At 31.1% G+C, this 23,254-nt stretch overlaps 2 protein-coding genes across 10 annotated transcripts; one reads left to right on the top strand and one right to left on the bottom strand.

The window, feature by feature from the left end:
- Positions 1–340: 340 nt before the first annotated feature.
- Positions 341–1,012, bottom strand: LOC142640708 (uncharacterized). Its single transcript, XM_075814924.1, has one exon. It carries the CDS (start codon positions 828–830, stop codon positions 624–626), a length of 207 nt encoding a protein of 68 aa, XP_075671039.1. The 5' UTR covers positions 831–1,012; the 3' UTR covers positions 341–623.
- Positions 1,013–11,905: 10,893 nt separating this feature from the next.
- On the top strand, positions 11,906–22,042 carry LOC142639170 (TMV resistance protein N-like). 9 transcript variants are annotated; one of them, XM_075813293.1, is made up of 13 exons: positions 11,906–12,639; positions 13,767–14,877; positions 15,036–15,308; positions 15,398–16,195; positions 16,288–17,072; positions 17,171–17,333; positions 17,421–17,609; positions 19,263–19,354; positions 19,601–19,660; positions 19,819–19,877; positions 20,827–20,897; positions 21,013–21,103; positions 21,428–22,042. In XM_075813293.1, the coding sequence occupies exons 1-6, from the start codon at positions 12,149–12,151 to the stop codon at positions 17,217–17,219; spliced, it is 3,507 nt and encodes a 1,168-aa protein (XP_075669408.1). In that variant the 5' UTR covers positions 11,906–12,148; the 3' UTR covers positions 17,220–17,333; positions 17,421–17,609; positions 19,263–19,354; positions 19,601–19,660; positions 19,819–19,877; positions 20,827–20,897; positions 21,013–21,103; positions 21,428–22,042. The 9 variants fall into 9 exon arrangements, with proteins under 9 accessions (XP_075669408.1, XP_075669410.1, XP_075669407.1 ...); XM_075813295.1 differs by lacking the exon at positions 19,601–19,660 and having other exon boundaries at positions 17,464–17,609; XM_075813292.1 differs by lacking the exon at positions 19,601–19,660 and having other exon boundaries at positions 17,460–17,609.
- Positions 22,043–23,254: the final 1,212 nt, after the last annotated feature.

Here is a 23,254-nt window from a genome sequence, read left to right as displayed (position 1 = left end):
ATAGCGGCTACTCACATAGGCGGTTGTTGCGAGAAAAGAGTTGTTTATTAGAGGCTGGTGTGGGTGTTGAAATAGAGCTATCCACTACCTATTTTAAATCTCGAATCCCATAATGAATAATGATAGATTCCAAAATTTCCAACACATACTGTCTCCTTATTCTATGTGCTTAATCATTCATAGCTCCATTGAAATTTTGCTAATAGTAATAAAATCAAGACAAAAAAAAAATGAACAAAAAAGAAAAAACGGCATTCAAAGTACATTGAGGACCCCAATCTCGACAGATTATAAAAAAACAAAATGGCAAATATACAAATAAACAAATAAATAAAACAAGTGTATAGAAAAATCAATTAATATGATATTGGTAAACAAATTTCAAAAAGAAAAATCACATTGAATCCATAACACACAGATCAAGATTCAAGGCTTAACAAATCCTGTACATACAATAGAATTCAGGAGGTATTGAAGAAAGAAATAGGCAGTATGAAATCGACACAAATCCAAAGAAACAATCCTATAATTCCTAAAAACCCAAATACCCAGATGAGAATTTGAAGAGAAAACAGAAAAAAAGAATCCTAGTAAATGGTTAATAAAAACATTACATCACAGAATCAGTAAGGTGGAGGAGCTGTGTAACCCAAGAAGGGCCTTTTACTTCCACAAAGACTTCCATTGACATTAGGATCACAGAAAGTAACAGTGTCCTTCAACTTGTGGAAGCCATTCTTGAACACTCCAAACCCGAACAGCATTCCAATAGCAATCACCACAAGTATGAGACACGTACACAGCATACATATCCTAGTCCCACAGCACATCTTTGCCTTATCTTTATCTTTCTATCACTTCCTGAGGCTTTTTCTGAGTTGGGTTCTGGATCTTGGTTTGTAAAGTTTATAGCTTTATAGACAAAAATGAAGAAGACGCTGTTTGTTTGAGTTTTGAGGCTGGGTTAAACGTGTGGGGAATGTGATGTGTGACCTCTATCAGAGAAAGGAACAGATGACAAATGCTTCGACGTTATGTTTTGTTTGGTAATATTCGCTTAAAAGGAAAGCAAAGAACAGTGATTTAAAAAAAGCAAAAAAATAAACGAACAATTTTTTCTTTTTCCTATATTAAATTTGGATAATGAAGTGGGTTTTATGACTTTATCTGCATTGATTTTTCTTATAGAGAAAGGAGTTGTGCTTTTCTTTATTTGGATGCTGCTGATTTTTGCGAGTCACGAGATGGTGGAGTGTAGTTGTTATAGATATAGTTGTTACTGCAGTTAGTTGTTGAGATAGTTTTTTTTAGCTAAACTAGTTGTTGAGATAGTTAGATCAACTATTAGTCAAAGGGTAATTTTTACAGGGTAGAAACAATATATCTACGCGATAAAGTTTCAGTTAACTTAACTAATAAAATTTTTTATCTCTTAAATAAGAGATTTGCAGTTTTCTACCTACATAAAAAACAATAATATCTTAGTATGATGATAAGAACAATTATCATGAAACTATATGTAGTTAGTTTAGCTAAGAACAACCATTATAGAGCGGATGTTATAAATTGAAATTTTATCATATATATATATATATATATAAGTATATAGTTGCAGTACATAAAATTCTCTAATGAAATTCAAACACATGATTATATTTACTAATAAAATATAAATAATTATATCATTCTTATTGACAATTAAACTGCTTGGTCTTTTTTTTTTCTTTCCCCTTAATGGAGTTAAGCACGAAGACAAATTTCCTCCCATCTTTAGCTAGATGTGCAACACCTGATTTATTTGATTTTTAAATACCACATGTTTTAAATTTAAATAAAAATTGATGGAGATTAGAAAATTGAATGAAAGGAGATACTAGTCCTCCGAGTGCATGTATTCCTTACGTCTTGCACACACCAAATGATTATAGGAAAGAATTCCTTGAAGAGGCCCCATGATGCTAGTTAGAGATTTTAGACTTTTAATTTTAAGACCTCATGGATCTCATGAGGTTTTAGGCACCACTAGGCCAATTCCTTGGAGTTACTATGCGTTTGAATTTAATTGGTGAACATAATATATTACATGAGGAACTATACAAAAGTTTTACCCAAATTAGTTACAAATTTTCAAGTGCCCTACTATATGTTCTCCTATTATATTCAACTTTGTGGTTGCATTAGCCAATGAATTACATAGTTGAATATAATTTTTTTTTGGAAGATATCACCATTTCCACGTATTGGTCAATACAATTACATGGTTGAATTCAATTAACGAATCAAAGGTACAACACAAGGAATTGAACCTAAGTTTTGCCATTAATAAAATAACTTTTTCTTCCCCTCATTTTTCTATATTTTTCTAGCTATGTACACAACTTGATATTAAGGATTCTCTACATTTAATTTTTTTTTCCCGAATCTAAAGATATACATGGTGTTGTATAATTTATTAATTTACACAAGCATTTTACTTGATAAAGAATGATAAATTTTTTAAATAATGCGATACTATATATATATATATATGTGTGTGTGTGTGTGTATATTTGTTTTTCTCAAAAAAAAAAAAAATAGACTCTTTCTCTTTTCTTTTTAGAATAAATTTTTTCCTAATTGGTTTGAAGGAGAATTTATCTAACCCATTATGTAACAACTCAAATGAGCATCCACATGTACGGTCAATTACATAACCTATTTGATGGTCATGTGACTTATTTAAATTATCTGGAAAAAAAAAATACACAAACTTAGGTTTTCTTTGTAAAACATGGAACCCCTTGAAGTTTAGAATATATAACAATTAACCCCTTTTATGGTATTGATTTATTTATAAATTGTTAATTATGTAACACTTAATCCTTGAAGTTTATTATGTAGCACAAAACCCTCTTATAATATTGTTTTATATGAAAAATACTATGACTCTAAATATGAACACATGTCATCACATGAGCAACTTACCATTTATTTTGAAGATGTTTAACGGTTTACACATAAATTGTCACATAACATGATTATGTTTGGAGATTCACAAGATGGCTTAGCAAAAGTTACATATATTTGCAATGCTCAAAAATACAATCACTTGAAAATGGATGAGGCACCTCCTACTCACAATATGGGTCAGAGGCATCTACTATGAAATTGAAATTAAACTTGACATGAAAGCAAACATTGACAAATAATTACATGTTAACTACTGCGATAATGGAAGATGAACCGAAAAAAAAAAATATATATAATAAGAACAATAAAAGATTTCCTCTCTCTCTCTCTCTCTCTCTCTCTCTCTCTCTCTCTCTCTCTCTCTCTCTCTCTCTATATATATATATATATATATATATAAATTAATAGGTAAAGCCGAGATAAAATCCAATTAAATTTTAAATTGAATTCCAACTGTTGTCTAATTTTGTGACATGTGTTCTATTTAATTTTTTTTTAAATTTTTGTTTTAGGTGAGTTAATGAGGTGCAAAAGACGAAGGATCTAATATAAATAAATCATCAAGAGCAATACTTAGGTGTTGTTCCTTATATTCATTTTTTAAGATTCTGCAATGTGAAATTTTTTCTCATGGGATAGAAATGTATTTTTTAGTTAAGTCACATGATTGAATTTTAAGAAAGAAACCTAAGGAACAGTACATAAGGTGTTGTATCTAAATTTTGTCCAATCATCAAAAACTCAATAAAAAAAAGAAAGAGTAAACTCGTGTGTATATCTAAAAGAAATTTAAAAAAAAAGAGTAATTTGAATTTATATATATGTGTAATTATAATTTTTTTAATTGTACTGTGCATATGCACATGTTATAGACTAATATATATATATATATATATATATATATATATATATAAAATAAGTAAAGCAAAGAGAAACTCCAATTGCAATTCCAAATTTGAATTCTAATCTATATTGTGCCACATGTCATTGTAAATATGAAATTGCAGTATAATTTTCCTCCATTTGTTGTAATTCTGATGTGTTTTTTTTTTCCCCACACTCGTGTATTTTCAGGTTCATCTCCCTTTTCCATACTCACGTATTTTCAGGTTCACCTTCCTTTTTCATATCGATTCAAGTACCTTTGTATACAGCTCCCCTCTTCTTCAATCAATGCTATGGAATTTCAAAAGAATCTTTCAGTATCAGTGATGCATGTATTTGGGTATTTCTATATCTTATATACGACGTATTTTCAGGTTCACCTTCCTTTTTCATATCGATTCAAGTACCTTTGTATACAGCTCCCCTTTTCTTCAATCAATGCTATGGAATTTCAAAAGAATCTTTCAGTATCAGTGATGCATGTATTTGGGTATTTCTATATCTTATATAAGAAGAGGTTCTCCAGCTATTCTGGTTGTACTTGTCTTTACAATTTTCATGGTCCTAGTTTATACTTTGCAAAACAAATACCAACCATTCTTAAGGTTTGATTACTGCTTTTTTTCATCTGCCTATGCTGTCGTTCCTTTTTGTGTAAATTTTATATTGTTTAATTATATAATTTTGTGGTTTTCTTATGATTGATGTTGCATGTTTATTTTCTTTCATCTGCCTATATTTTCTTTCATTTTTGTCAATAATTTTTATTGTTTAATTATAAAATTGTTTTGTTTTCCTATCATTGATGTTGCATGTTTCTTTTCTTTTTCATAACACGTTATCAGCACGAGTCTCTACCTAATTTCGAAATGAAGTTGTAATCCTATTATTCTTCAAATATCAAAGATTATTTGTGTAGTTTTCTCAACTCACTATAAGTTTTATTTTAAAGAATTATTACTTATCCTATTTGTTTGTCTTTACGTTTTATGCTCATAATTTTAGAGATTTTTAATTGATTAAAAAAAAAATTATGAGATTCACATTATTCTTGTTATATATTGTTATGAGATGCATGTTATGAGATTCACATTTAATTGATTAAAGTATTTTGTTAAAAATGGTTTGTGATAAAGTAACTAAATCATAGTTATATATACCGTGTATGAATCAACCTTGAATAAATATGTTTATGTAGCATTCTTTCATTAGAATTTTGTATGATAAAAATATTTGTTAAAAAATTACATATAATGCTAAGTTTTATTAAACATGAATAAACTAAGTTTTTTAAACATGACTAAACTCATAATTAATAAAAAACAAAAACAAAACCTATAGTATCACTTAAATAATAAAATGTAATATATTTATTTCCATTATTTTATTAAATTATATACATTCTCATGCGGTAGCATGGGTTACATACTAATAATAATAATAGGTAAAACAGAGAGAAAATTCCATTAAATTTTAAATTAGAATCGAATTAGAGTCTAATTTTGTGCTATGTGTCTCATCTTTAGAGATTTGTGTCAAGTGAGTTAATTTAGTGTAAAAATTAAATTTCAATTAGAGTTCAAGTTTGTGCCATGTGTCCCATCTAATCTAAATTTTTAAAATTTTTCCAAATTAGTTAATTTAGTGTAGAAAACGAGGAGTCCGATATAATAAACCATAAAAAACAAAATCATATAATTAAAAAAAAACTCAATTTTATAAGTCATCAATATATATATTAATAGGTAAAACTTAGAGAGAGTTGAATTAGATTTTGAAATTATAATCCAATTTTGCGCCATGTATTTAAATTTATATGGAGACTACACTATAATTATCTACTTAAGCACTTAAACTTGTGCCATATGTTTATTTAAGTTTTTTAATCTTTGTGTCAAGTGAGTTAATGAATGCAAAATACTAAAAATCCAATATTAATGAACTATAAAAAAAAAAAATAATAAAAAATAATCACATATACTCAATAAAAATCACCACATGTTTCTCAAAAAATAAATAAAATAAAAATCACCTCATAACAAAAATCACCACATGTTTATCTTATTAAAAATTAGAAAAAAATGATCCTAAGTAGTATTAAATTTAAGTAAAATTTTTAATATATGACTAATTATGTTTACTTAAAAAAATAATTTGACTAATTATCTATATTTTATGACAAAAATTATGTTTAATTTTAAATGTATCTACATGTATGCATGAATGCATGTGTCACATGTTTATAATAAAAATTTTGTTTAATTTTATATGCATCCATGTGTTTGCATGGAGTTACATGCTAGTATAAATAATAGTAGTAGCTTGAGAAATCATTTTATTCCTTTTTTGTCGTTTAGACTTTAGAACGATAATTTCTCAAAAAAAAAAAGAAAAAAAAGACTTCAGAATAGTACATGCTATTTAATTTATTTTTTATTTTTGAACCAATGCTATTTATTAGTATTTGACCAATATGCCTTCTTCTGTTTTGGGGTGTGTGTGTATATATATATCCCTTTTCTTCGTTTACCCATAGAAGGATTATCACATCTATTGGGTGTAGAGAGAATGAAAAAACAATCCGTGGTGACGGTGTAGCAATAACCAAAAAAGACCAGAAGAGTTGCACACTTTCTTATTTTTAATGACAACATCCTATTCTAGTGTTATGTAATGCAAAGGTAGAGAAGTATAAAGGTATTCAAAGCATTTTATAAACACACGAGGCAGCATTAAGGAAAAAAAAAAAACAGAGAGAAATCCAACATTTTCTTCAGTGAAAACGTACAAGGAGATATAAGAGCATATTTGGAACCTATTATTGGAAGTCCAAGTTGTTGAGTGGCATGAAAATTATCTGGTGCTACCTCACTAATAAGCAAATCAAAGGAAGTGTTCTCCAAGGTTACAATGATAATTCAGCGGTAACTTATTTCCAACTTCGTTAGAGAGAAAAAAGAAGAAGAGAATCATGTTGGGTAAAATAAAATAAGCTGATGATATGTTTATTTAAATAGTAGGATTTTAGGGTATGATAACTTGCAATTTAATCCTTATCAACGCAAGGGGGGTGGGGGTGGGTCTAAAAAGTCTAAACCCATCTTTGCCCTGCCCCATGGTGCGGGTCTAAAATTTCGCTCCATCCTTACTGCACCACTTTTGCGAGACTGGAAAAACTTGCACAGGGCGAAGCGAGGAGAGACTGGTTAAGCGGGGTGGGGCAAAATTGCCATCCCTATTAATTGTGAGATTAAATATTTTGCATGCAAGTGTTGTTCATCTAAACCACAAAAACCAAAAATTCTTAGTGACTTTTGGGTTGTTGACTTGTTGGGATGGGGTTTGATTATGGAGAAAGTTTATGTAGAAGATGTTGCATTATAAATTGACCTTTTTTAATTAATTCAATTATCCAAAATTGATTAATTAAATCAAATTACATGCAGTATCGTGGAGACATGAACAAATCACCAAATAATCTAGAATGATTAGTGGGGAAAACCTTCATAAGGAAAAACCCTCATTGGGTGATTTTCATGTCACTACTCCCAAGAATCACTAATCAAAATCAAGAGATTACAAGTACACGGAATCTTACTCTAACTTGATCTATCCTAAAGTATCTACCTACAGTAGAATCCTTACACCAATCCATAATTGATCCTGATTTTGTAGAGACTTTTTTCCTTTGCACAGATCTCCAATCTGTGTCTAACAGCTTTGCACGAATCCTAGTATGTGACTAACTCCACAACAACCCTTTTGATTGTTGTAGTTGATTTGCAACAACTTCACATAAAAACACCAATAAGATTTTTCATTTGTTGGTGCCAGAGACTTTGCTTGGTACAAAACCCAAAGATCTTCATTTGTCGCAAAAAGATATCTTTCTTTTGTTTTCTGAACTCACAAGTTCAAAAGATGGAGGCTAGAGTTTCAATAAGAAAACCTTATGAAGCATTAGGGTTAGTGTTTTCTTTTTCTATCACCTTATTTAAATAAGAGCTTAATGGGCCTTTTAAATGAGCTCTCCTATTTCTATTAGGTTTACACAAACCCATAAACAATAGTGAATTAGAATTCAAACGTTTTAGGCTATATTTTGAAATTTGTCAACTTGATAGATTGAGATGTATCAAACCAAGTATCAAGGTTCATTAAATCTCGATAGATCAAATGTGTCGAGATAGGTATTGGGACTTGTAGATCCAGCTTTTCTTTAGTAGTTTCTTGAGTAATCTTCATGTCTTCAATAGTATCACTTGTAAAGTCTTGTCAACATACTTCATGATATTCTTGAGTCCACTTAAAACTATCAAAATACAAGTAAATTGTATTTTGTCATAGGATATGCCAATTACATAAAAATATGACCCTAACAGATGAATTCCAAAGTTTTGATTACTGTAGTGGGAAGATAAGTGAGGAGTTTGTTAAGGTTAAATAGAGAGTCTAGTTTCAAAGGTTTTATAAGTAGGCTATTGTAATTGTTTCTTCTATAATGAACCTTCTATAGAGTTGGATCTTTGGAGTGATTTTTCCTTTGAAGATATTCTTCATTGGTATTCAAATTCATTACCAAATTTATATGTCTTCTACTATTTTGATAATTGTGATTGAAATAACTGTTCGTAATATTAGTTTGGAATAAATCAATATTTGGTCAATTAATCTGTTACTTAGTTTTTTGGGGCTCTAAATCTAGATTTTTCAATTGGTGTAAGTAAGGGTGTCCAAGCTGACTCACACCTAGCCAACTCAACCAAACCACTCGGGCCTGAATCGAAAACTGTCTGACCCGACTCTAGCAACTGTTGGTGGCAGGTCTACATGTCTAGAAATCGAATTTGGTGGGTCGGTTGGTGGGTCTTCACATGAAAAACTATATCCAACCGACCCGACCAAGATCCGCCACTCTCAGAAGCAGATTTGGCGAGATCCAGCCAAATCTTGACGTGATCCATTGAGATCTGGCTAGTTCTCACCGTCAGTGCTGTTCCATTGGTTTTGATTGAAATTGATGCTGTTCAATCAACTTGAAACCGAACCGAATTGTGTTTTCTAGTGGTCGATGGTAGGTTGGATTTCCAATCATCCAAAGTGGTCAGGTTGGTTCCGGGTTGGGCATAAACCCGACCCGTGGACAAGCCTAGGTGTAAGAGCATTTTAAACACATCGAGGTCATAATCAAGATATTCAAAAATCCTTGGAGATGATGTGAAGTGACTACACTTATTGATGATGATACAAGATGGTGGAAGATGGACCTAGCTAATTGATACAATCTATCTATCACAAGAAGCAAAATCAATCATTATGTTTTTTTTATATAAGAGTAAAAGACCTCGCATGAAGAAACATGAGGTTTTATCATGTGGTGCATTTTTTAATATTTTCTTTATTTAAGCTTCGACCTCATTAAAGTTTGCATTTATACTGAAGTATTAGTTTATTGAATTAGTCAATAAAATGACTACATATATTAATTATCGATAATTATATATTAATTATTTATATTAAAGAAATTCATATGATTTAATAAATTTTATACTGAAAACTATTTTTATTTGGAATAATAATAATAATAATAATAATAATAATAATAATAATTTTAGAATATGACATTCTTCCTTATTTTAGTTACTTTGACAATAATTGAAACAAAGGCCATTGAAAGTTGACACGTAATATATATACATGTAATATATATATATATATATATATATATATATATATATATATATATTGGTGCATTAATTATGTAAGTATTTTTTTTTTCATTTTTCTAAGATAATAAGAGAAAAGATTGATTTGAAATATCTTATTCTTAGTCAAATTTAATTGTTTTTGCAACTGTTGAAACAAAGTCCAACAAAATAAAAAATAAAAAATTTAATTACATGCAATCAAGAATGTAAAAAAGGGCAAGACTTAGATACAATTAAGTGTTGTTTCTTAAGCTCCTCCCTAAAAATTCTGTCATGTGACTTTTTTCTTATGGAATGGAAGTGTATTTTTAGTAAAGTAGCTACACGGCATAATTTTAAGAAGGGAACTTAAGGAATAACACCTAAAGTACTGTACATAAATTTTATCTATAAGAAAAAAAAATCATTCTACGCTATCCACCTATATTTTTAGTGGGTATGGTATCGCCCAAATCTTATTAATAGTGTTAATAAGATTAGATTTTATTAGATTTTTTAAAAATTTATTAGTAGTGTTAATTGAAAGATAATTTTTAATTTATTGAAAAGTTTAGTATTGAAGTTTCATTTAAAGCTAACTATCTTAGTAATTTCATTTAGCCTTAAAAAAAACAAGACGAAGAAAGGGAATTTTTAAATATAACAAAAGTACGGTCACATGTGATGTTGGTACTACTCAATATGACAATAAAACCACCAGATGTGAGAAAATAAATAAAGGAACGACTGAATGTGACAAAAGTACAGTCACATGTGATGTTGGTACTGCATAATGTGAGGATGGTACCATCAAATGTGAGAAAAAAAAAAGGAAACACCAAATATGACAAAAATATAGTCACATGTGATGTTGGTACTGCACAAATGTGAGAAAAAAAAGGGAACCACCAGATGTAACAAAAGTACAATCACATGTGATATTAGTATTGCATAATGTGAGGATGATACCCATCAAATGTTAGAAAAAAAGAAAAAGAAAACCACCGAATGTGACAAAATTATAGTCACATGTGATGTTGATACTGCACAATATGGGAATAGTACCGTTAAATATGAGAAAAAAAAGGGAACTACCTAATGTGACAAAAGTACTGTCACATGTGATGTTAGCACTACATAATGTGAGGATGGTACTATCAAATGTGAGAAAAAAAAATAAGGGAACCACCAAATGTGACAAAAGTACAGTTACATATGATGTTAGTACCATACAATGTGAGGATGGTCCTATTAAATGTGAGAAAATTTAATATCATTCTCAATATTCCTATAAAAAAAATGTGAGAAAAAAATAAGGGAACTATCGAATGTGACAAAAGTACAGTCATATGTGATGTTGGTACTGCAAAATGTGAGAAAAAAAATAAGGGAACCACTGAATGTGACAAAAGTACAGTCACATGTTATGTTAGTATTGCACAATGTGATGATGATACCATCAAATGTGAAAAAAAAGAAAAGGAAAATCACTGAATGTGACAAAAGTACAGTCACATATGATGTTGGTACTGTACAATGTGAGGATAGTACCATCAAATGTAAAAAAAAAAAAAGAGAACCACCAAATGTGAAAAAAGTACAGTCACATGTGATGTTGATATTACTCAATGTGAGGATGGTACTATTGAATGTGAGAAAAAAATAAGGGTACTGCCGTATGTGACAAAAATACAGTTATATATGTGATGTTAGTACTACACAATGTGAAGATAGTACTATCAAATATGATGTTTTGGTAACCTAGTATAGCAGGTTGTCTACTAGTAAGTACTGTACCCAAAAAAAGAAGAAGGGGTATGATAGAATTACCCTTGTTAGAAATATTATACATTCGGAAAATATGGTTGGGTGAACTAAAGATTCAAAGTTTAAAGCTTTAGAGGCTGTTTGGTATAGGAGTTTAAACACATATTTTCAATTTTTTAACAATATTACATGTATTTTTACATATATTTTTTACCCACTCTTATTTCCAACTTGAAAATAACCATCGCGGACCCTTAGTGCGGTGATCATTTTACAAGTATAAGTGCTTGTGAGGTGATCATTCTACAAGTATAAGTGTTTGTGGAGTGTGGGGTAAGGACGGAGATTCAAGTCTCTAAAAAGGAGTTTTATACACATATACACTTATATTAGACTAAAGTAAAAAATTATATCCTGTATTAAAAAAAGAAAAAAACTTGGAAATACAAATAACTAATGTCTTTCCTCTGTCTAAAAAAAAAAAAACGCGTATTTTTTTTTTAATTTTTAATTTTTTTAAATTCTTATAAAAAGGAGCCTATTTTGTCTTTTTGGTTTGACTTAAAGTTACGCGTATTATTATTATTATTCCAAGTGCCTTTTCAGTTTTTCACACGTGTTAATCTCTTCCCACTTCAAGAGTCTCCAGATCTCAGATATTTCTACCTCACTCTCTCACTCCCTGCGTTCAAGCATTCAGATCCATTCTCAATTTTTTAATGGAACGCGTGGGACCGTCACAATTTGATCCATTCTCCTATCAAACTGCGTTTTTGTCATTAAAGTCATTTTGTTTTGCATCTCATCACATCCTTCTTCTCTCCCTATTTTCTCAAACTTTTTGCTCATAGATTATTCCTATGGCTCCCCAGATCAACGAAGGAGCCTCCTCTTCTTTCACTCCCCGATTTATCCATGATGTTTTCTTAAGTTTTAGAGGGGAAGATACCCGCTATAATTTTACAAGTCATTTATATCAAGCTTTATGTGATAAAGGTTTCAACACCTTCATAGATAATGACCTTCGGAGAGGAGAAGAAATTTCAACAGAACTTCTTAAAGCAATTGAATTGTCAATGATTTCAATTGTTGTGTTCTCTGATAATTATGCATCTTCCGGTTGGTGCTTAGATGAACTTGTAAAGATTCTCGAGTGTAGGAATAATGGACAGATGGTTCTACCTGTATTTTACAAAGTGGATCCGTCAAAAATACGTAAACAAAAGGGAAATGTTGGAGTAGCGATGACTCAACATGAAGAAAATTTGAAGGATAACAAGGAGAAAGTTCAGATGTGGAGGACAGCTTTGACTGAAGCAACTAACTTGTCTGGGTTCCATTACAAGGAGGGGTACGTAACTATTCATTGCTCTTCTATAAGTTATAGAGTTTAATAGTTTTTTTATGGGATTCACACCAAAGAAAAGTTATCATTAAATACTAGATTATGAAAGTACCTTGTTTTTCAATTTTCATAGAATCTTCTACTACTTTGGTAGATAAGTTATAAAAGTTGATTGTAGAAATTTAAGAAATAAAAAAATAAAATTTTTTTAGGCCATATAATTTTACCAATTATGACAATCGTTGTGTGCTTTTATGACTTACAAACTTTAAAAATTCGTCTTCAGTAGATCCAATCATGGATTAGAAGAAGGTTACGAGAGAATTAGGTTATCATCTTTGGCAAGCCCCAATCTTGAATTTAAAAAAAAAAAAAAAAATTCACATAAGAAATATACTAAAGCTCAAAACTACATTAATATGTGTAAAACTTTAATGGTATTTGTTCAGTATTAATAAAATATTAGCAAAACATAGATTTTTTTTTAATTTAATATATCTTAACTCAATTATATATGATCTATCAAAATAGCATTTGATCTTCTTTTTTATTCTAAAAAATAATCTATAATTAATTTTGTACTAAAAATTTAATAGCAATTTCTCTTTCAATATACATGATCAAAGAGTGTTAGATCGTTCTCTCATTTTGTTGTGAGCTTAATCTTTACTATATTTAGGACAAAAAGTCCTCATTTTGTAGTTACAATAAATTTTAGACAAGTAAGTGTGATAACAAACCACTTTAAAAACAAGTTGATAAGCTATTGACTTTTGAGTCCCTAACATCTATTTGTACAATTCTTGAATTTTTTTTTTTTAATGTTTTTTAAAGTTTGAGTGTTAAATTACATTATGCCTATAATGATAAAGTTCAATTTATAATAATAGTTTTTCATGGAATATATATATAGCAAGGGCAACCCAACCCAAATAGGGCAATTCACTATACGAAGAGAAGTTACAAATCCAATACAAAATCCTTGCCCCTAGACACTACCCATTAGATGAACTTACTGTTCCAACCCACAATAACTTTAGAAGTTTTGAACTCTTCATACATGAACGACCCATCTATGTATATTTTCAATTTGTCTAACTTATTATATGTTTCTTATGCTTTGTGTGTGACAGCTGTATTGAATCTGAAACTCAATTTATCCAGAGAATTATTAAAGAGATATTAGTTACTAAATTGAATCGCACTCAGTTATTTGTTACTAAACACCCAGTTGGAATAGATTCTCGTGCAGATGATATAGAATTGCTCTTAGATATGAAGTCAAATGATGTTCGCATGGTAGGGATTCATGGTCTTGGAGGAGTAGGTAAGACTACAGTTGCAAAGGCTATTTATAACAGAATTGCTAATTTTTTTGAATTGAGTTGCTTTCTAGAGGATGTTAAAGAAAATTCGGAAACAAATGATGACATAATCAAACTACAAGAGATGCTTCTTTCTAAGATCTCACAAGGCACATATGTAAAGGTAGACAGTGTACCCAAAGGAATTATTATGATAAAGGAAAGGCTTTGTCATACAAGACTTCTTTTAATTCTTGACAATGTGGCTGACTCAGAAGTGATGGTAAATTTGCTTGGAGAATGTAATTGGTTTGCTCTAGGAAGTCGAGTCATTATAACAACAAGAGACAAACAAGTGCTAAACAATTTTGGAAAAGATCATCCAATTTATGAGGTTAAGGAATTAAATCAATCTGAATCTCGTGAACTCTTCAACCTACATGCCTTCCAAAAAATTGAACCGGAGAAAGATTATTCAGAAATTACAGAGCAAATCATACATTATGCGAATGGCCTTCCATTAGCTCTTAAAATAATTGGTTCTGATCTGTGTGGAAAAAGTATATGTGAATGGAAAAGCGCATTGGAAAAGTATAAAAACATACCTCATGAAAAAATTCAAGAAAAACTCAAAATAAGCTATGATGGACTTGGAAGGGCTGAAAAGGATATTTTTCTTGATATTTCATGTTTCTTCAAGGGATTAAAGAAGGATTATGTAGTGAATATATTAGACGCTTGCAACTTATATCCTGATTATGGAATTAGAAAACTTATTGATAAGTGTCTCATAACTGTTGGTCAATCTGGCAATTTGTGGATGCATGACTTGCTTCAACAAATGGGGAGAGAAATTGTTCAACAAGAATCAAAAGAGCTTGGAGAACGTAGTAGGATATGGTGTTTTGAGGATGCTGAAGAAATACTAACTACAAATATGGTATAAGTTCTTTTCCATCTCTTTTTTTCCCAAATGAGTTTTTTCTTTTTTTATTTTTAATGTTGAAGAAAACTTAAGTTTATTGGTATACGTTTGTTTAATTTTTAAAATTTTTTATAGTTCTATTATTTAGTGTAACTATTGCTTTGTCCAATTAGGGATCAAGTAAAATTCGGGGAATTATGTGTTGCTCACCTCACCCGATAAAGATGCAAATAGAAGCTAAAGTTTTTGAAAAGATGGTAAATCTCAAATTTCTAATAGTTCGTAACGTACACATTTGTGAAGAACTCGAATATCTCCCCAACGGGTTAACGTTGCTTCAATGGCCTGAATTTCCATTTTCCTTGCCATCCAAATATTATCCTCGACAACTTGTTGAACTTGAGATGCCAAGAAGTCTTATTAGATTGGAGACAACATTCAAATTGGTATGAGTATTAGTATTTATAAATTATAATTTCTTTAAGTTATATTTGAATGTTGGTCTAAAATAAATTTTGTTTTTTTTCTTCTACAGGGAATCCAACTAAAATATTTAAAATATATCAATCTCAAAGGGTGTGAGTCCATTACAAATTTACCTGAGTTGTGTACCCCAAGCCTAGAAACATTGAATCTTTCCTATTGTCGAAATTTAGTTGAGGTTCATGAGTCGGTTGGATTTCTTGATAAGCTTCAGGTATGGGATCTCCAAGGTTGTGGAAAACTTCAAACTCTTCCAAACAACCTCATGTTGAAATCTCTTAAGGAGTTTGTTCTTTGGGATTGCTTAAGGCTGGAGAAGTTTCCTAATATTCACCCAGAAATGAAATGTTATAATTTAAATTTACGTGGGAGTGGTATTCGAGAGTTGCCATCATCAATTAAGTATCTCACTGGGCTTCGTGGCTTAAACATAGAGGATTGCGAAAACCTTAGGTATCTTCCCGATGACATCTATAAATTACAACATCTTTTAGGACTATATATTCCCACTGCCAAATTGAGACAGACATATGATTGTTTGGATGGCTTTTCCAGATATGGGTTTTTGAGGTTGACGTCCTTGAGTTTCAGGGGCAATAAAAATATAATTGAATTAGATTTTTTGATGAAATCCGAGTATTTCCCCGTATTGATATCTCTAAATCTATCTGCAACTAATATTGTTAGCATCCCTGAAAGCCTTAGCAGATTTACTTCATTAGCGATCCTTGATATACAACATTGCAAGCAGCTTCGGGAAATTCCAAGGCTTCCACAATCGGTAGAATGTGTGAATGCAAGCAAAAGCTATTCGTTGAGTCCACAATCATTAGGCACATTATTGAATCAGGTTTCTCCCTTTTTTAAGTTATAAAGAAACAATTTTTGTTACTTTCTTCTAGATTGGAGATTCAGTTTATTGAATTTACTAATTGCATGCAGGTTGGAGAAATTTTAGGGATTTTACCAAATAAAGCATGTAAAGGAGCAAGTAGCAGGATATTAATGGATCCACAAACATCATCAAGCGAATTATTGAATGATGATAAATTTGATATTATACTATCAGTAACTGAGATTCCAAAGTGGTTGAACTTAAACCATGAAAGTGATAGAGATGTTGTATCATTTTGGGTTGGTTGCAAATTTCCAAATATTTTTTGTCTATTTTGCTTTGGACCGGCGAACTATCCACGGATGTCTTCCTGTGTTGTTTTCCTTTCCATCAATGGGTGTGAAAAAAAGCTCCTTACAGCAACTCCTATAGATGCAGATGAATTATCCGACGATCTGTGGATATTTTCTTTATCTAATTATGAATTACAGAAACAGTTGAATGAGTCAAACCCATCCGAACAAAATTATGTTGAGGTAATATGTGAAATTAAGGATGGTTTGGTTGTGATGGATTGGGTTAAAAACCATCCAAGAAGGTGGGGGGTACGTGTAGAGTGCATCTGTTGTTCCCAAAAATCTGATGTTTTTCACTTGCCGAGTCCAAGTGCTAGGCATAATTGTTGTGGCTCTGATATGGATCAATGGGCTGTCAACAATGGAGGAGATTCTGGACATCTATGTGGACGGCGAAGAAGAAACCATCGACCAACCTATGCCAGACGTCGCCAAAAACACTACCTGTCCCACTTCGGATGGCTTCGAATCCGATTCCGACTCTGGAAAAGGGGCTCTCGTCAAGCCCGAATTCCAACTGCAACGCTCATGTCCAGGTACCTTCTTTTTTTATTATTCACTGTCTCTGTTTGGAAAGCGAAAGAAAATGAAACAAACTAGTTCTGTGTGTTCTTTTTTTTTTTGGAAACTCAAGGGCTCTGAGGGAAATGGAAGAGATAGATCCAAGGGCTTTCAACAATTGAGAAGAAGATTCAGGGCTTTCAATGGCCCGCTCTTATTTCAATGATGGTTCCATCTCCAAGTTGTATCCACCATCAAAGAAGGCAAGAAAATCTTGATTGAGCTTCGATGCCAAGGTATGGCTCCTTCTATAGTTGCATTTTTGGATTCACATATTTGGGTACTTCTCTTTCTATTTCTCTTAATTAAATGCTCAATTATAGGATTGTTGCTCAATTATTTATTGCAAACACTTGAATCAGTAAGGATGACAGAGCCACAACTTCAACATTGTTGGGTTGATTTCTGTAGCTGTTGATGAAATCAATTCCTCATAGACATGAGATTTTTTCCCTAGGATCCTCTGTTCTGTTATTTTGATGACTTCGTGAATGATGGAGCTGGGTACAGATGTAAGTCTTTTCTTTGGTACTTGATGTCCTTATTTTGCAGACATTTGAATCAATCTCTATATCTGTAGTTCTGTACCTATGAACAAGTCTTCTATCCCTTTGAAGACCATAGCTCTGTAACCATTTCATGTCTCTCCTACTTGCAAATACGTTGTGAATAAATTTAGGATTACCTCCAACTAGTTTTATTATAGTAATTTTCTATGGTTCTTTGGCATTCACTTACTTATTTCACTTGGAGTTACTGATATATACAAATTCAATTTTGAATATATATATATATATATATATATATATATATATATATATATATATTGTAATTACAAAAAATATCACCTTAAAACTTATTATTGGAATTCCTTGTAGAGAAAAGTAAACATTGTTCACGAGCAAATAGTTATGCTTGTATATCTTGTACAAACAATATACATGGGTTTAACTTTCTTATAAATAAAAATACTGTGAAGAAGAGGTCATTTATGACCAATGAGCTATATCTCAATTGGTACTTCCTCCTCCAATAATAATGGAATGGAGGGTGAGGTCATGGTTTCAAAACTCAATAGGTTTATTGTTGCATTTGTTTTTCCTTTCTCCTTTTATTAATTTTTCACTTGTTGTAACCAATGACTAAGTTAAAACATCAAGTACATACTTAGCAAAAAGACAATATCAAGTAAATACTTTGCAAAAAGAAAATCTCATGTATATGGTAATGTTAATTGTGCATTGTAATGTTCCCTCCCAGTTCAATATACTCTTACATTTAAAAAAAAAAAATTATTTGGACTATGATTTTTCAGTTAAATGTCCTTTTAAAAAAAATTTATTTTATGCCACTCACAATTAATGCACGTTTTATAAATGTAAAAAATTCTTAAATCAGAATTACTAGGGCACAGTGGTACAGCTTCACAATTTAGGCACTAGTTTCTAGTTGGAAGATGCAAGAACTGTGGTTTTACTCTCAAGTTTTATTGTGCCTTGAATCCGCACAATCATTCCTAGATGTTCACTGAGGGATTTTCACCATGTATTGCAGCCCATGATGAATCTATGCAAGCATTGTTCAATGTGATACAGAGCTTCTTAATGATATTGCGTGTTCCGAATAATTTGAATTATATCTGAATTATTCTTTTGTTTAAAAAATAATATTTCTCGTTAGATGGTTTTTTTTCTCTTTGCAGTTAAAGTTTTGAGCTTGTTATATACAATTTACAAAAAAAAAAAAAAAAAATGTATCAGGTGTAATTACAATTATCTGTCATAAGCTAGGAAGCACGGACATGGACATGAGTATGGTACAAAATGGCGACACAAATAATTTCTGAAAAATTATAACATGAAATGGCTGGTACAAAATGGATACAACAAGGGCACAACACCCTAAATTAAGTGTCCTTACTTCCTAGGTCATAAGTAAATTCTAATCTTCACCCTACTTCTACATTTAAATGAACATAAAATACAATATATCTCTTGTAACTGATGTGGAAAAAAAAGGATGTTATCTGTAACGTAAAAATAAATATTCCTTGACTTTGACAAGGTACAAATATATTAAGTAAAAACGGGGAATTTTTACCCTTATCATGGCATGATGGGAGTATATGTTTTCTTAGTTCTTGAAATTGCTTTTCCTACATTCAGGCTGGGGCCAGGGCTGCTGATAGCACAGTGAGGTAATTGCTTTAAAAAATGATGCAATGTGCAAGCAATGCATATCTTGACATCTAAGAAAGGTATGATTTGATTTGCTGGTGGAATTTGTCATTAAATTTTAGCATCATGAGTCATCCCTGATTATGCATTTGACAGCCACTATATTAATAATGTAATGGACTTCATTATTAGCTTAATTGGCCACAAACACACACATAGGTACCTTGTTAATGTTATTACTTATGGGTGTTAGAACATTCAAACAGAAACAGATTAATGTTATCATCTTATTTTCCTATGATCTGCCCATGTTTGTGTGTCAGTAGTGACGTATCCATGGCCCTTGTTCTTGTTCATGCTGCATAAATTCAAAGTTGAAAAATAAGGTTCGGATATATTAGAATAAAAAAAAAAAAAAGTGGTTTCTGTGTTTTGATTAAGTTGTTTTAATTCTATTGTTTTCTGCATTATAATTTTATGATTCTATCTAATTCTTTTCTTTCTCAAACATAAATCGAACTAAATTTTGGGTGGTTCTATGAAGGAGTCGTTGACGATCCTTATGGTGGATTTTTCATTGCAGAGAACAAATCTTTTCAAAAGGTATGTTTCCATTAACAATAATTATGAGTTTATAAAATCTTTTTTTAGATGCTTACAATTTATTAATCTTTTTTTGGAGAGCCTCACTTGGGATTATGATTCTAAGTATTGAAAGCAATGGCACAACTTTAAGGATGCTACTCCTAGCTTCCTTGCAAATATTACTAGAACAAATTTGTGTCAAATTCTGGATGACATGAGACAATGCCGTTACAGTGTTCAGGATTGGTTATGATTATGCACACACAATTTAGACTAATAGTTATAATTAAATAGTAATAACAAAAAAGAATCTTGCGGTCTTCTAGTATTCGGTCTTTGATTGGATTCTAGTCAGCCCTGTATCAGAATATTAAAATAAATAAGCTTTGGCTTGAGCTGTTGTTACCTTGAGTATAAAAGGTGCTAATGACTTTGTGAGTAGTGAGCTCTTAATCATTTCTAACCTGCTAAAAGTATCTTATCATACTAGTGAAGACATCTGATCAGGAATGACGGTTGGATCTTAATCTTTTTTTCTTTCCTTTTTTTTTTTTTTTTTGTTGGGGGGGGGGGGGGGGGGGGGAAGATCATAATTCTATATGAAATTCATTAGGGTTTCCATGTTATTTTTATGTGTGAAATTTGTCATAAAATTCGGAGTGCACCAACACTTAATATTAATGTATATTCTTTTGTTCTTGAACATAATTGGCACATGGTGCATAACAGACTTTAGACTGGAAAAGGCATAGATGAGGTATGGCCTTCATTTAAAAATAGGTTCTTTCTTCTCTAGCAAAAAGGAATTGTGTTATATTTGAATGTACAATATCTAAGAAAAAGTTGTGTATGCATGATTCTTTTAGAGAAATAAAACTGTGTATTGATAAATATTGCAGTGTTTGCTCATGTGTTGAGAGTGACTAGTCTTTGATGTATATGTTATAATATTTTTTTTTTGAAACAGATTATCCAGCACCATTGTTTTCTCCTTGATAAGTGTCTCTGTAAACATTTGCTTCTTTAGCCTATGTGAAGGTTGGTATTTTTTTTTTTATCAGCAACGCTTGACTGCTTGAGTATTGGTCTAGTTTAATTTGGATTAACAGGTAGGATGATTAATGAATATTATTCCTTTATATCTCCTAATCAGCATGAGTCTCGAAAAACTTGCAGCCATTGGGCTCCCTCTTTTTGGTACACATTCCCTGAAGAGTATATATCAAAGTTAATGAGTTGTAGAGGTAAAAGAAATCATACTGTACATTTTCTCAGTATCCATGTTATTTAATGAACTTAGTTTATTCATGATATTGTTATAAACTACTGATATTTGTGACTTTAATGTCAATTTATTTTGATTTAGAAACAAACTTGGAAGTTGGAACCAGAATTTGATATCTTTATTTGAAAATAGAAGTCATCCAATAATCACTAAGTACCTCTGGTGAATAATGCTTTTGAAAAAGAGAAGACAATTAATTTTTATGCTTATTTTAAGAACTTAATTTCCAATTTCATTGGTTGTCTTTGGGTTTATTCTTAATAGCAAGAATTTTCCAATGCAGAAAGTGGAAAAGCTGAAATCGATGTGCCTATAGTATATAGCAGCAAGGCAGTGGTAAATACTATTTATCATTGAGATTCCCAAGCTCGATAAATTGCTTATTGATTTAGTTGGGAATTCAACTAGTGCATCAAGGGCAATTAATTTGCTACCAAAAATTCTACGATCCTGACTCTATTCTATAAGTAAAGTGACACATACGCTGATACACACATCTCTCTCTATTTGTGTGTGCGCCTTCTCTCTGTTTCACACATTTTGCAGCAAATTCAAGAGGGAATCTAAAATGCTGAACTTCAGAGCTTGGGGTCAAAATTGATCAGTAATTCCCTAGTAGAGCCATACTTCTTTGTTTTTTTGTTTTTTTTTGGGAGGAAAAAAGTAGAGCCATACTTGACTCATCTTGTACAGTGGATCCTTGGGTGCTGGAAATGACCAATAATTTTCTTATATTGAGGAGTTTGTTTAGATGAAGAAAATGTGAATATGTTCAACACACCATATATGTTGGGTTTGCAATTTGAATGTTGTTGTTTGTGTCTAGGATTTGTGATTCTTTAAATATCTGTAAAAACATGAAATTGTTATTAGTTTGTATTGATTTTTTCAATTGCAATACTTGGTATTATAGTCCTCGATCATGTTATGCATATAAACTAACACATAATAGTTAACCTCAGTGATTTTGAGTTTCTTTACTCTCTCTTTTTTTGGCAGTAATCAATGTGAGTTTTCCTATCACTAAGCAAAAATCTAAATATCCCATGCTTTAAGATAAAGGTGCGTATATTCAACTTCAATTATTGAGGTTATTCAACTAAAGCTAGATTAGTTATATAAATTGTTTGTTTATTTTAGATTTGAGTTTTTTGCTTTTTTTAATAGTTCACATTCTACACCGAGTCAAGATTTCTACACTTTGAACCCAGTTTGACTTGACGACAATAATTTAACAAAAACCCAAATCTTAAATCTTCCATCTTACTCTTGGGTCATTTTGGATCAGGTTACATAAAAAATGATCTCGTACATTTGTTTTGGTTCTTTTTTTCCCACTCTTTAGGAATTAGGAATTTAACGTCCTACTCCTAATTAGGAATTAAGAATTTGTGTGCGAGTTTCTTTCATCTTTTCAACCCAAGTTGAACAATAGAGGGTTAGGTTAGATGAACTTGAGAGGGCAAAAATGAATAAACCCCTTTGCGAATTAATTAATTACTCAAGTTAATTAATTAGTCAAATTATATGTAATAACGTGGTAGCACAAATAAATCACCAAATAACTAAATGCAGTGGAAATTAAATTTGACATAGGTGATTGGTTTACGAATGGGAAAAACTATCGAGGCAAAACTCCCTTGGGTGATTTTAAGGTCATTATTCTTGAGAATCCACTATTATCAATCACCATTGGACTCTAACCCCACCCAATCGGACTTGTATTGTAGCAGTATTCTCTCCATTCAATGCACGAATTCCAGTACATGACTAACCAATGATGCACGGATCTCAGTATATGACTAACTCATCAACTTGAAGAAGATTGTTGGTTGTGAAGTTTTTCAGTTCATCAACAATAAAGACTTGATTTTTAGAGTTAGGAGTTGGGACAGTGAACTGGGAGGTGTAGAACATAAGAAATGAAAGAAAAAATTAGACAAACGAAGAAAGTGAGAAAATTTGTGTTTTGAGTGGTTTTTTTTAATAACCATTGCATTGTATGACATGTGTCTGTCATCTTATTTAAAATGGGAGATAATTGGGGTACAAAACGGGGAAAAATTATTATATACTTTAGGAGTATCATAAATGTGTACTCTCTCCTCTC

The sequence above is a fragment of the Castanea sativa genome, chromosome 6 (genome assembly GCF_040712315.1).
Source record: "Castanea sativa cultivar Marrone di Chiusa Pesio chromosome 6, ASM4071231v1".
Classification (NCBI taxonomy): domain Eukaryota; kingdom Viridiplantae; phylum Streptophyta; class Magnoliopsida; order Fagales; family Fagaceae; genus Castanea; species Castanea sativa.
Note: the sequence above shows the minus strand (reverse complement) of the source record. Positions and strands in the feature narration are given on the sequence as shown.

Bases quoted from the DNA above. Each gene is read 5' to 3' on its own strand.
- LOC142639170 (XM_075813295.1), top strand. From the start codon at position 12,149: ATGGCTCCCCAGATCAACGAAGGAGCCTCCTCTTCTTTCACTCCCCGA. The intron at 12,640-13,766 runs GTACGTAACTAT...TGTGTGTGACAG, and splicing joins GGGTTCCATTACAAGGAGGG to CTGTATTGAATCTGAAACTC. The intron at 16,196-16,287 runs GTTTCTCCCTTT...AATTGCATGCAG, and splicing joins TAGGCACATTATTGAATCAG to GTTGGAGAAATTTTAGGGAT.
- LOC142640708 (XM_075814924.1), bottom strand. From the start codon at position 830: ATGTGCTGTGGGACTAGGATATGTATGCTGTGTACGTGTCTCATACTT.